The sequence below is a fragment of the Meriones unguiculatus genome, chromosome 3 (assembly GCF_030254825.1).
Source record: "Meriones unguiculatus strain TT.TT164.6M chromosome 3, Bangor_MerUng_6.1, whole genome shotgun sequence".
NCBI classification, from domain to species: domain Eukaryota; kingdom Metazoa; phylum Chordata; class Mammalia; order Rodentia; family Muridae; genus Meriones; species Meriones unguiculatus.
The window spans coordinates 175,919,492-175,934,158 of NC_083351.1; the positions used below are offsets into that span (position 1 = coordinate 175,919,492).

At 42.7% G+C, this 14,667-nt stretch overlaps 1 protein-coding gene across 1 annotated transcript; it reads left to right on the forward strand.

Annotated features, from left to right (window-relative positions):
* Positions 1 to 2,620: 2,620 nt before the first annotated feature.
* Ibsp (integrin binding sialoprotein) lies at positions 2,621 to 14,222 on the forward strand. The gene is made up of 7 exons (XM_021659706.2): positions 2,621 to 2,678; positions 5,176 to 5,242; positions 5,333 to 5,383; positions 5,472 to 5,546; positions 8,913 to 8,978; positions 12,298 to 12,462; positions 12,920 to 14,222. The coding sequence occupies exons 2-7, from the start codon at positions 5,189 to 5,191 to the stop codon at positions 13,454 to 13,456; spliced, it is 948 nt and encodes a 315-aa protein (XP_021515381.2). The 5' UTR covers positions 2,621 to 2,678; positions 5,176 to 5,188; the 3' UTR covers positions 13,457 to 14,222.
* Positions 14,223 to 14,667: the final 445 nt, after the last annotated feature.

Below are 14,667 nucleotides of genomic sequence, written 5' to 3' on the forward strand. Positions count from 1 at the left end.
AGGGGAGGAAGGCCTCCCCTATCCGTGGACTTGGAAAGGGGCATATGAAGAGATGAGAGAGGGAGGGGTTGGGAGGGAAGGAGGAAGGGGCTACAGCTGGGATACAAAGTGAATAAACTGTAATTAATATAAAAGTAAAAATTAAAAAAAATGCGGTACAGAGCTAAACCGAGAAATCACAACAGAGGAATCTCAAATGGCTGAGAAGCACATAAAGAAATGCTCAATGTCCTTAGTCATCAGAGAAATGTAAATCAAAACGGCTCTGAGATTCCATCTTATACCAGCCAGAATGGCTAAAATAAAAAACTCAAGTGACAACACATGCTAGAGAGGATCTGGAGAAAGGGAACCCTCCTCCATTGTTGGTGGGAGTGCAAACATGTACAGCTTCTCTGGAAATCAGTCCGGTACTTTCTCAGAAAATTGGGAATAGTTCTACCTCAAGACCCAGCTATTCCACTCTTGGGCAGACACCCAAAAAATACTCCTCCATACAACAAGGATATTTGCTCAACTACGTTCATAGCGCCTTTATTTGTGACAGCTGGAACCTGGAAACGCCCTACATGTCCCTCAACCAAAGAACATGATGGTCTTAAATAGGAGTTAGCATTGGATCTAACCTTGGAGTCGGTTGTTTCTAGATTATGGGATATATACGAGTTTTGCACCAGATGGAACTGAAGTGTTGGCAGGAGAAGCAGACACACGCCCCTTCCCTCATCTAATTGATAACCACTTGCAAATGATGCCTTTGGACCTCATAGCTGTTTTAGTTCCGTGTCCCTGCCAACGCTTTTCTCCACACACAACTGTGAGCATTTGAAAGCAAGTGCTGCATTATCTTGCTTAGCTCCCCCTGTCCTATAAAATACTTTGCTTTGGTGGAAAACTGAACAATTCAAACTTTGCACAACTGAAGCCTATGGAGTTGAATTGAATAAAAGGAGCTAATTCATCTTCTCTTTTAATGATCTATGTTTTCTAACAATAATAATAAAATAAAAATAATGCAGAAATACTTTTCTTTAGCTAACCCCCCTGAAGAATCTAACGGTGTGACTGAGACCTGAGCAACAATGGCATTTATCAATTTCGGTAAAGTAGATGCCAATTGAGAAGACTAAAGTGACGGGACAGGAAAAAGAGTACAAAGCATTAAAGCAGATTTTCCTTTGCAAGCTTAGGAAACATTCAGTTTGCCGACTCATGTACTATGGGTTTATTTCCCAATAATCATTCCAATAACCACAAAACACTTTCTGGCAGTGCTAGTAATTTTTTTTTCATAGGAAAATATACATATGAAGACTAACAGAAATAAGCCCAACTTCTGAAAGACTTTGTCAGGCAGCCGATGGAGGCAGCTGTAGAGACCCAAGGCCAAGCAATGAGCCAAGCTTGGAGAGTTCTGCGGAAGAGAGGGAGGAATGATAGAGGGAGTAGGAGGGGTCAAGGACACTGCAAGGAGATCTATAGAGTGAACTAACCTGGGTCCATGGGGGCTCACAGAGACTGAACCATCCACCAAAGAGCATGCATGGGTTGGACCTAGACCTCCTACACATATGTAGCAGATGTGCAGCCTGGTCATCATATGGGTCCCCTAAGAATGGGAGTCGGGGCTGTCTCTGACTTTGTTACCTGCCTCTGGGTCACTTTCTCCTCTCTGGGCTTCCTTGTCACTCCCAGGTGGGAGAGAACGTGCTTAGTGCGTCATGACTTGAGATGCAGTGTGGATTGGTACCAACTGGGGGCTCCCCTCTTCTGGGAGGAAAGAGCGGGGGGTATCGGGAAGAGGAGGGTGTGGTGGTGGGACTGGGAGGAGAGGAGGGAAGGGACTGGGATCAGGATGCAAAGTGATAACTAACTAACTAACTAAATAAATAAATAAATGGAGAAAAAGAATAACAAATAGAGTGTGAAAAATAAATCTCTCTAAAAATACAAAAGAGGAGGAAGAGGAGGAGAGGAAAGAAGCCCTAGAGTGCACAATGATGTGCCCCCATTTGCACAACCGAGGACACTTACCAGATGATGCAAAGAACTTTTGCTTCATAGAAGTTCTGAGCCTCAAAAGTTGTCACTTTCACAGTCAGCTTTAGCAAAGCTTGGGCAGTCTGGCTGATTTAATCATATCAAATTTGACTTCTGAGTCTCTGAAATGTGTTTCAGGAAAAAAGAATCGATACTGAAATACCTCTGGGCGTCAGCTCATTCACCTTATTTGGAGCTTTTAAGCTAATGTGGTGCTGTGTGTAATAGCAGCCAGTTTTCCTTTCTTTCAACATGGCGAAAATCCTGTATAATTGTGTAAGTTTAAATGCTTAAGTCTTTTCTATTTATTTTATTTGAAACACAGTATATTATTATATATATTCTGAACTCTTAACTACCATCTTCTTCTAACCCTTCAATTAAATCCCACAATGCAAACCTCTTGGCACTAGACCCACCTTTTATGTTTATTCAACTGAGCCTGAATCTTGTAAACGTGTTGAAGTTTGGGATTTTTCTGGTGAGAACCCACAGCCTGACATCACACTGGCCTTGGCCCTGATTGGCTGTGGAAAGGCAGAGAAGGGTTTATAGTCAGCAAGAGCAAGTGAATGAGTGAGTGACAGCCGAGGGAACAATCCGTGCCACTCACTCACTCCTGCCAGGACTGCCGAGGGGTAAGGCTTAACGAGCAGGCTTTTCGCCTCACAGCCAGACTTGGAGTTTGTAATAGAAACACGGATCTTACCGCATTGGGCACAATGGCTTGGGCTGAACTTTTGCTTGCTGTGAAACAGGGACCTCTGACTCAAGATTCTTTCCACCAGGCTTGCTGACCTAACCATGCAGATAAACTGTTCAGACTGGTAACATGAACTAGCAAATTATGCATCTTACTGTCTATTTCTGCATGTGCTGGCCAGCCATTTTTCTCATGATGATGCATTCAGCGCAATCTAACTGCAGTGCTATTTACATTTATACATTGCCTAGATATATGGATTTTCCATAAAGTATACCTAATCTGTACTTCAATAATACACAAGATCTTTTCAATATGTTCTGTATTAAATTTCAAAGTGTTCATATTCTGTAGCTCTAAAATCAATATGAAAATGTATGCCACTAGAGAAGTAAGTGACTTTGCAGCTTATTTGTAATTAAGTGTTTAATATGACCCATTTAAGAGTGTTTGAGCTGCTTAAGTCAGCAGGGGCCACTACAGAAGTCTCTGCTGTTTGATGAATCAAAAAGTAAGCAGGGTGAGATCAATGTGGGCAGCCAGTTGAGGTATTCATATTTCATTTGCTGTTTTTACATATAAAATATTATCCCTCCCATGCTTTCATTCTGTCATGTTTTCTTGTAGGAATTTTTTATTCTCACAGCCTTGTCTACAGTTCTGTATATTTAAGTTTTTAGTTTTTTGCATATTATAAATATTACATTTCAATGAAGCTATAAAGCAACAGTCTTCCTGTTCCTTCTCCTCTTTTATTGCTATTGTTATTGTTTTTGATACATAGAATCTCATGCAGCTTAGACTTGCTTCAAATTAACTAATAGCCAAGGATGTCCTTGTACTCCAGATTCTCCTCATCTACCTCCTAAGTATATATAACACCAGGACTGGCTAGCCTGATCTTCCTAACAGGTGGTCCGTCCTCATGGACCAGCCCCCTCTATTCCTCTAAGTTTGTTAAACTATTCTCTCTCTCTCTGCCTGTCTCTTCCTCTCTCTCTCTCTCTCTCTCTCTCTCTCTCTCTCTCTCTCTCTCCTGCTTCCTTCCTCATTGCCCTCCTTTGTTTACACATAAATAAATAAGAGTGATTCCAAGACACAAGTTGGAGAGGATGCTGAAGACATGTGTACAAAGAAAAATTCTCACACATGCCTTACTCTGTGTAATGGTCGTTTTAGTGTCTAATGCTCAGAGTAGATGCAGTGAACATCAAGGATGAGGAAAAATACAAAAAAAAAAAAAAAAATCCCCCAGAGCGTGCAACACATGACATGGGTTCTGCACATTTAAAATCTCTTTACAGATGTATTTGGAAAATTGCTGTTCCCATTATCTCACCAAATTGGCACCGTGTATGAAGCAGCTCCCATCAGCTATGGGGCGGCAGGCAGCAGGGTTCCAACTGCATTTGTTCAACCTCGAGAGGACAGAGTTTTGAAATAGAATTTTAGGGTGATGTTTCAGTGTCTGCTCCTGTTTCTGATGAAGCTCTGTGGATGTGGGGAGTTGCTGCTGCACCCCAGGACTGTTCAGGGCTAGCCACCTGCTGACAGTTGCTTCTTTGATCGCTCCATGGAGCTCCACGGACACCTATCCCAGTTCTCCCTCCACCGAGGGATGGAGAACTTAAATGGAGCCGAGGAGACCAAGTGGAGGAGATTTATCTGACACCTCCAGTTGTTTCTCTCCTCCCTCCTTTCTCCTCTCTTCCCCTTTCCTTCTCTTTCCTTCCCCTCTTCTTTTTCTCCTTCCCTCTTCTTCTCCCCTATCTCCTTCTTCCTCCCTCCCTCTTCCTCCCATTTTTTTCAGGCCCCCAGCCAACTATGAAGTATTCAAAGGCATTCATAGGAAAAAGGTCCCACTGCCTATTTTAAGAATGAAATTTCAGTTCAAAAGTCCATGCACAGAAGCTGGAAACTTGTGGTAGTCCACGGGTAAATGAGCCCTTGCAAAACATTTGAGCTTTGCTTGAGTTTTAGCTATTAGCAACTGAACAGGGCACACGTTTGCACTGACAGGCCAGCTGGTGTGGTTGGCATTTCCTTGTCAGTGCTATGTGGTGGTTTCTCCACGCCCGTGTGAAGCACCCCAAGTATTTGCATCTGGGTGCAGGGATCCAATGTCCTTGACTGAAATTAAAAAAAAAAAAAAAATCACAGAAAAATGGGTGAATCAAATGTGGCACCCAGGGTCGTTCAGCCACATCTACAGCCTCAGTGGAAACAAACACAGACTTCTTCAAGGCTAGGGGTCAAACACGGGTCCTCATGTGTGACAGGCAAGCACCTACCTAACCTCTCCAGCCAGAAAGTCAGTTATCATTCGTTCAAATGAGAATTAGGCAAAGTAAAATCAATTGATTCATTTATGAGCGAATCAGCCATGCACTATGCTTTAACATCTATTAATTATATCCCTTTTTTGATTGCAGAAGTGATTCCAAAATGAAGACTGCTTTAATTTTGCTCAGCATTTTGGGAATGGCTTGTGCTTTCTCCGTAAGTTCATTGTGGGAAAACATATATCTTTGGTAGTTATACATTTTTATGTAAACAGGGCATGTAACAGTAAAATTTTCTTCTGAACAGATGAAAAATTTGCATCGAAGAGCCAAAGCAGAGGCTTCTGAAGAAAATGGGGTAACTGACTTTAGAAAATTTCTCTAGCCTGTGCTGATTTTAATGTGAGAGTCACTAGGATGATGATGCCATTCTCTTACTTGTGCAGGTCTTTAAGTACCGGCCACACTATTTTCTTTATAAGCATGCCTACGCTTATCCTCCAAAACGGTTTCTAGTCCAGGTGAGTGCAAAACTTAATTTTCTTTCCACTCATTTAAACTTTTATTACAGGGACCAAGTTTAAATGTCAAAAATCTGAATTTACCTTCAACACAATTCATCCGAAAGGACTTCTTGCTATGAATGCTCACTATATATGTATGTATGTATGTTTGTATGTATGTGCGTATGTATGTATATATATATATATATATATATGTTTTCTTTCAACACAAGAGACACAGTACACAGAGTTAAAGCAGTGAGTTAATAAAAGCAAGTACTATTACAGGTAGAGTTTAAGTGTTTAGCTAACCTGCTGACAAAAGTGAACCATTTTATCACCTATTGACAATAAAGCCACTGATAAGGTCACTAATTGTCTTTAAGCTGATTTACATGTTAGCTTCTGTAGTTCACCATGGAGCCAGTCTGTAGTAGACCTGCTGATGGTGACTCAGTACTGTCATGCAGCTGTTCACATCTGACTTTTCAGCCTCCTCTCAAGGTGGACAAGCTAAGGTCATGGGCACCAGAGACTTCCAACAACAGTCTTGGTAACTCAATGTCAGCTATCATCATTCCTGAACCGCTCACCCTGTTGGGTGGCAGAGCACAAGGAGCACAATTATGAGGGGGTCTGGCCCAAGCACCGCAGAGGAAAGAGAGAAACTTGTGAAATGTAGGAAGCCTGTGAGAAAACACACACACACACACACAAAATTTGTAAACAAGAAGGAAAAATAAGTAAAGCTAAAAACGAGACAGCCCGTTTTTGCTGGGTTATTTGTAAGAGGCTTCTGCATAGCGGAGGGAGGGTGTGGTAATGATTTTAAATACACAACTAACTAGAGTGACGCTATTTTTGTTACTGTACAGTTTGGGTCCACAGCCTCAATTATGTCCATTTGACCCAGGACTTGCCAGGCAGTGAGAGCAGAGGATGTGAGAGCGCAGCCTCGGTGCAGCGGCCTGGCTCCGAGCCTCAGCATATGTCAGGATGACCCCCTCTAGCCCATGCAATGATAGGAAATCATGACCCTCAAGTATTCCTAGCACCATTTTAATTATAGGGAACTTGTGTGGCCACAGAAATGATGATACAATGAATTATAGGGAACTTGCGTGGCCACAGAAATGAATGATACAAGAGCTGTGGCTTTTCAGAACTGCCTTCCAGTCTTTGGTTCACCTCAGGCCCAGAAATAAGCAGGGTCCATTTGGAAACTTGTTTCCTTTCTAAAACAGAGATGATAAAATTTCTAGTTCTTAAGTAGCTGGCAAGCTTTTGTAAGATATCTAATATAGATATAACCATTCCCTCCTAGATACTTTTTATAGATGTATCTCCACAGGATAGCAATATTGGTAAAGTTACACTTTTTATTACTGATAGGCTCAAAGTCCATAGAAGCAAAATAGAGACACATAGACACACACACACACACACACACACACACACACACACACATACATGAAGCTTGATCAAGTTAAGCAGAACTTTTAAGATGAAGTTCTACATCAAATACAACTTTCTGAGGTATTTGTGACAAATTCCTGTTTTTACAAAGTTTGGTTTCTCCTAACTTCTGTCTGTGTCTATTTACTGTCTATTTGTCATCCTGATCCCATGCGATACATTTTATTGACTTTGAAATTTATGTTCTAGTCAATAAATCTGTTTATGAGCAATCACCCCCAAAACACCAGCTTGCATGTAATGCATCAGATGGGTTGCAAGTCTACTGTAGGTTGTCTCCATGATGAACTGTAGAAAAAAAGTCTAACTCAGCTTACTTTAGTATCCCATGCTGTTTTAATGTAACCAAAAGGTACATTTTATGGTGAAGATGGTATTTTATTAGTGTGCCAATATTGTGACTCAAAACAGTAACAAAACAAGATTCAAACCCTCAAGGCATTCCATATGATGTTTAAATGGTTCCCAACACACACACACACACACACAAACACACACACACACAAACACACACACACACAAACACACACACACACACCAATAATAGAACATTAGTTGAGTTAGGGAGAAAATTAGAATGAAGGAAGCATGAAAAATACCTAAGATACTCCCAGCTAAGAAAAACAGCTCTGGTTATTTAAATATATGGTCTTCTATATTTGATTTAATAAATGGAAATAGTTCAAATATAATGGTTTGTTTTATTCCCCTCTGGGTGTGGAACAGCACAACTACGAGGTCGTGGCAGTGCAGGGAGGGCCTAAGAATTCTTTTTCCACCCAAAGTTATTATTGGCCCCAGGCAGCAAGCGTTTCACTTCCTTGGCTGGATGACGTGGCCACCTGAAGCATGAGGCCAGCAGGACTGCTGTCAGCTGAACAGGGATGGCCCTCCTGCAGTCTCATTCCTCACTCAGAAGATAAGGGTCCTTCTGCATCATGTTATCCAGGGGCAGGAAGCCCAGCAGATCGTCAGAACCAAAGCTCACACAGATAGGCCAGAAAATGGTCCTTGGGGCTGGGTGCAGAATAAGAGGGAGATTCAGTTTAGGTTATCTTTGGCAGAAAGGTCATGAATTTCCTCTCTTAGAGTTTTTGATGCTTGTATAGAGTTCATTTAATTTTTAAAAAGAAGAAATCTCAGAATTAGGGTATGTCTAATGTGTAGTGTTTGCTCTGACTGTGATCCACAGCCCTGCAAGAATATTAAATCAATTAAATAAATAAATAGTTAGTTAAATAAATAAATTGACTCGTCGTTTATATGTAGAATCCTTGGTTTAATTATTATCATTACACCAAATCATAAGTGCTTTTATATCTTTTATCTAATTTAACCATGTATATATATTTTAAAATTAGTTTTAATTAAATTGAGAAGCTAGGGATACAAATTTAATTCCTTTAAATCAAGTTATAATTTAGACTGCAGTATTTAAGAGAATTATGGAATAACAGTTTACACTTTTTAGTAAGCTCAACCATTATCACTGATATTTTGTAAGTTAGACTATTGAAATCTATGTGCTTACAGTTGGTTGGGGAAATCACACAGTTTTGGGTGGTTTCTCCTTGGAGAGATGTCCTCCTGCAGAGATCCTACGTTCTTTCAAAATTAAGCAATTTGACTTGTTAGTTTGGGTTTTTTACATAAAATGTTCTACGTGAACACACTGCATGTGTTTGAGAGGGTGACAGCGAGTGTCCTCATCCACACACTGTTCACTAGTTCTCGTTTCTCGTGTGCCCAAACGGACCCACCCCTCACTCAGTGTCAGTAAATCAGTCAGGCGGACGGCACTGTCAGCGTCTCTGTGTTACAGTTTAATGATCGGGGGACTGTAATTCTTGTGGCGTGTGCATGTATGCACCCACGTGTGCACCCACGTTGTGTGTACATGTGTTTTAGGGAGGCAGCGACTCTTCTGAGGAAAACGAAGATGACGACAGTTCGGAACAGGAGGAGGAGGAAGAGGTAAGATGCCTTGAATTCCTTCCATGACAAGCCAGGCAGAGTGAGGAAGCGACAGGAAACTCTTCTGTTAGTTCTGGACTCGGCAAATGGCCACTGCCACCTTGCCAGCTACTCATTACCTGCTATTTTGGACAGGTTGAATGTTGTTATTTAAATTAGAAACAACTAAAATAAGCTGCTTCAGACACCATTGCAATTTGGGGTTAAAGTTACCTAGACATGGTACACACACACACACAAAAATAGTGTCTGCATTTTAAGGGAAGTGCAAAACCATTAAAAAGCAGCATGGCGTTTATTCATACTTGGTGCCCATGACAGTAGGTGAGAAAGAGGTAAAGCCTAAACTTGGTGTGACTCGCCTCCCTTGGTGGACAGTATCTGAAGTGCTAGCTCTACCGTGGTGCCCTGATCTAATCTACTGAATAGAGTTTGTCTCTTTAATAATAATTTAATAGGTTTTTTCCTATAATTAGGTTGAAACCAAAACATTCAAGACATATAAACATCTTCCTAAAGAGTTTAAATTACTGTAATTTCATGACTTAAATCCACTTAGAAGCTTGTAAATATGCCATTATATTTATAACTGACGCCCTTGACTAAGGAAGCATACCATTAGGATATATTTTTCTGGGTAGTCAATTATGGCTACTCTTGGATTAGGAACCTTCTAAATTCGGGTGTTTCTGGGTGGTATTTATGAATCGGAAATGGCAGTAAAAAAAATGGAACATCTGTGTTGCTCTCCTGGAAGCAAAAGATGTGGGTAACTTGAAGGTGCTGAAGTATTAGTTTTTTGTTTTTTTTTCCTTTTGGTTAAGTAATGTTTCCTGACCGCTTGAGGGAAGGCCTTAAAATAATGCCAAGCCAGGGAAAACATTTGTGCACTGCATCCTTCAAAATCTTGCTGCAGTTCAACCATTCCCCAAAACTGAGACTCATCCATCTGACTGTGGGTATTTTCTGCCCAGCGGTTGTAAAGCAGGCTTTGGGTATCTCAGTTACGCCATGAATCTCTGCAGCAGCAGTTCTCGGCTTGCTGTGGTGGAGGGGATGGTGACTACAGAAGGGTCAGGCCTCTGACAAAGTCATGAGACACAAAATGTTGTCAGCCGTCTCTGCATCTATAGGTCCCGCCATTTCTTCTGTTCACATCCCCTAAGACCCAAGACCCCCGTGTTAAACTCTGTTTAAGGAAAGAACTGTTCTGTGCCCCCTTCTGTAACTGCCCACACTCTCTAGCTTAATTCTGAGGCACAGATGGTGTCCGGTAAATAGTTGATGATTTGGGTTTGAAATGTTAAAGGAATAGATGCTCCGAAGACCATCCACTCTCAGTAATCATAGAGAAGTGGGCAGATTCAGAAATCTTCCATCTGTAAGATTCCTGGCATTCTTTCATTGTCATTTCTTCTTTAAAACTTAATTCATGGTTCCAGTTAGGTACACAGACCCCAGAAATTTTGTTCACGTGAGGAAACTACTTGGGACCATTTTATATTTGAGAATAACAACCCCCACCCCTCAAACTCACACTAAAATTTTTAAGTTTTAAATTTTAAATTAAGCAAAATTTTAAATTTTGCTTAATTTTGTATTGGAACATAATGATAACATTATCAGCTCCTTGAAACTTCAGAAACTGAGCATACAGGTAAAATTAGCACTAATATAAAAAGTGGCATATGCTTAATATTTCATTAATCAGCTCTCACCTGGACTACCATGACTGACTTTAACTGAACAGGTTGGCTTCTGCTTGCTTTTTGTTTTTGTTTTTTAACACAATACTTTATATATCTGACACATGTACATATTCTCTATATAGGATGACATGGTACACATTCTTTTGTAAGAGGCTTCTGTTGTTTTGACCTTCAAAGATTCTTCCACATTTTCCTTGTTGAGTACCAACACTATCTGTCAGTATTTCACTGTATCAATGTGTTGCAACATCTGATTTATTTGAATATGGGCATTTTGGTAGATTCCAAATTAGGATTGCTACATACGTGATTCTAGGAACATTCTAGAACTTCTTCAAGTGACTATAGGCACTGATTTGGGGAGGCTATTTTACTTAAAAGTATAGTTTCTGAGTCAAAAGGTGTGCACTTGTCCAACTTTAGTGAATGCGACCAATAGGCTTTCAAAAGTAGAACAACGAACCTCCCGCCCTCAGCTCCACATTCTTGAGAGCACTTGTTTATTTCATTCACTTCGGCCATTCTGGGGTTAATAAATCTTAACATGTGTGGATAACTTTTCTATCTACTAAGACACCTGGAGTCTGAGACTGAGCCCCAGTCCCACCCATTTCCCTTCTTAGTTCGCTTGCACAAGAACATTCTTCCATTAAGTTTCCGAGCCACGAAAGGATAGGAGAGGAGAAGCTGTGGACATTGGGAGAGTGGCCACTCTTCAGTCTTGACCCTGTCACCAATGAATTATCACCTACTGGACTCCTTCCAAGTGGTTGTGTCACTACACTGCAGCTTTTCACCAAGGAAATGAGGATACAGGAGCCAACTAACACAGTCTCTGAAGCTCAGACTCTTCTCAGTGATGTTAGTGATTTTTCCTTACAGCACATGTTAGAATGAATCTTTTTTTTTTTTTTTTAACTGATAGCATAGCACTTGTGAGCTATTGGGCTCACTTAGCTTGGAAGGGTAGATGTGAGTTGTACCAAACACTTCACAGGCACTACAGTATTAATGAGAAAAAAAAATCTTGCTTTAGTCAATTTGTTTCCATGAGCCAGATCAAACCGGGATTTAGTTTGTTTTGCTGAAATCTTAACACGATCCTAACATCACAATCCCCCAGAAATTCCTTTCAAGTAAATTCAACTGTCCGGTACTCATTAAAAAACATCAACTTAAATATATGAAACCCAGACTTGTACTAGCAAGTGTTAATTATATGATAGACTAGCTCACAGCATAAATAAAGGAATAAAGTGTTAAAGGTTACAATGCACATTTGTTCAAGTCTTAGGGTTTAATCATCTTCATGTAACAGCTTTATACACTACTGTGAGTTTCAGGTCCAGAAGAAACAGTTGTGCACCAAATATCTAAAGCACAAATACTGTCGAGATGATCAAATAGAAAACGTGAATAACTAAAGCATCCCACCAGCTGACAAATAGGATTAGCTGACGTTGAGTTCTTAGAAATCAGAAGGCAAATGGCACAGAGGGGGACAGTGACAAGGCAGCTGAGGACATTTCCAGTTACTGCCTCAAAGCCCCAATAAATCTTGACCTTTATTCCAGCCATGATAAATTTTGAACTCTGAATATTTTCACCAGGAGACTTCAAATGAAGAGAAAAACAATGAAGAGTCTGCTGGGAATGAAGACGAAGAGGAAGAGGCTGAGAATGTCACACTCTCTGCTGTGACACCCAGCTACGGCACGGAGGCCACAACTGGAGATGGGGCTATGGAGTTAGCTGCCCTCCAGCTGCCTAAGAGGGTAAGGAACCCCAGACGTTCCTTCTACTTTCATCTCTGCTGATGTCCACGTTCCCCTGACCCTATTCACATAACATTTGATACTTTCTTAACTTAGGTTATTATTTCATTAAAGAAGCAGGAATAGATATACTTTCCCTGATAACAAACGAGGGACGATATTCTCTAAGTTTCCTTCCCAAGCTATTACTTGATAATGTACATCATAGCAGAAGCCAGCAGCAGGTACAGCATACTGGACGTAAGGGGCAGCAAAGCAGCGCCCTACATCAGAACCCACATGGTAGGATTCTCGGGTACACCCCCAACCCCTCTGAATTTTGTTGTTGTCGTCGTCAAGTCTTTCACAAATTAAATTCTCTTCAACTCAAAACAGCACCCTTTAAAAAAGGCCCTCGGTACAGAAGCCCTGAGTTTTTCACAATAAGGTCTGGATGATTCCGAACTTCCCTTTGTAGGCCGGAGACGCAGAAGGCAAGGCTGCAAAAATGAAGGAAAGCGACGAAGAAGAAGAAGGAGAAGAAGGAGAAGGAGAGGAAGGGGAAGAGGAAGGAAACGGAAACGAAGAAGCGGAGGTGGATGAAAACGAGCAGCTCGCCAACGGCACCAGCGCCAACTCCACGGAGGCGGACGGAGGGAACCGCGGCAGCGGAGGGGACGGCAGAGAGGATGGAGGGGAGGACAGCATCACCCCCACGGCGGGCAGCGAGTGGACCACCGAGGGCGCCGCGGCGACTGCGCGCCCAACCCCAGCGCCCGAGGCCCTCGAGGCCACCTCCGCGCCCACCGGGAAGAGCACGGCTGCCGAGTACTGGGGAGAGTACGAGCAAACGGGCAACAACGAGCTCACCACGGGCGAGTACGAGGTGTACGACCAGGAGCAGGGGGAGCCCCCTCGCGGGGATAACTACCGAGCCTACGAGGACGAGTACAGCTACTACAAGGGGCGTGGCTACGACGGCTACGACGGCCAGGAGTATTACTACCACCAGTGAGGGCACCCCACCCCGGGGGGGCACGCGCCCCGAGCCGGCAGTGTCAAAGTCCAACTCAGGAAGGTGTGACGGGTGTGCGCTTCGCGGTGCGGAAGGGTGCTACCGTCCCGGAGGGATTTCCGCAGAGGCTTCTGTTCGTGGCCGGCTTCTTCGTCACTCCCCCGGGTGTGTCGCCGAAGGGACATTGTAAATCGGGGCCACTGTCAAGCGGGGTCCCCCGGGGGTCCCCCGAGCTTTGAGCTGGGACTGGATGCCATGCTTTGGGGCTGCAGCTCTGCAGCGTTCGTGCTGGGCGCACTATTGCTGACACGCTTTGTACCAGAAGGCTCCTGAAGAGATTTGCCGAGCACTGTACCCAGTAACTGTGTAGTTCCTTCATCACACCTCCTCTCCAGTCTCGTTGTTAGGTTTAATTCTCATGCGCGTGTATTTTATGGGACCTGTACACATGGGTTTTTATCACAAATAAATGTGCAATCCTTCGAGCGTGTTGTAATGAAGTACACAGCATAATTAAGTTTAATTAACTAAACCCTCGGAACGTAGGCGGGTTTAAGGGGCGTGCAACAGGGGAGCTACAAAGGAGCACTTGTTCCTGGCTAAGGCCTGCCGCCTGAGGGCAGAATCGGCCTTACACACCAGGGAACAAAGGGCTGCTCTCAGAGGCGCTCATGAGCACACACTGTGAGCCCACCTGGCCTTGAACTCCAGACACAGGGTGGTTGGTCTTTAACGCCCCCGCTCCCGTGAAACCTCTGGAACCTCTGGAACCTCTGGAACCAATGCACTCTAAATAAACGACTTACCCTCTGCCTAATGCTCAGCTGTGGCTGAGGGGGTGGGGGGCGGTGTTCTTCAGGTGAGCCTCTCGCTACAACATCTGATTTTAAGTGGGGTAGGGTCTGCGTCGGGGAGTCAAACGCTTACACACATACAAGAAAACACACAAACTGCATGCACACACATAAACACACAGAGTGCACACAAATACACAGAGACATACAGGCACACAAACCACACACACTTGTAAACAAACTACACACACACATGCAAACACACACAATCACATACACATACACACACAGTTAGTTACAAAGTCTTGACAGCAACTGACTCCTTCATATAAGCCTAAAAGGAAACTTGGCGTGAGCGTAGAGATGGTTGAAAGAAGCACCACGACAAGAGTCACGACAAGAGTCCTTCGGTTTCTT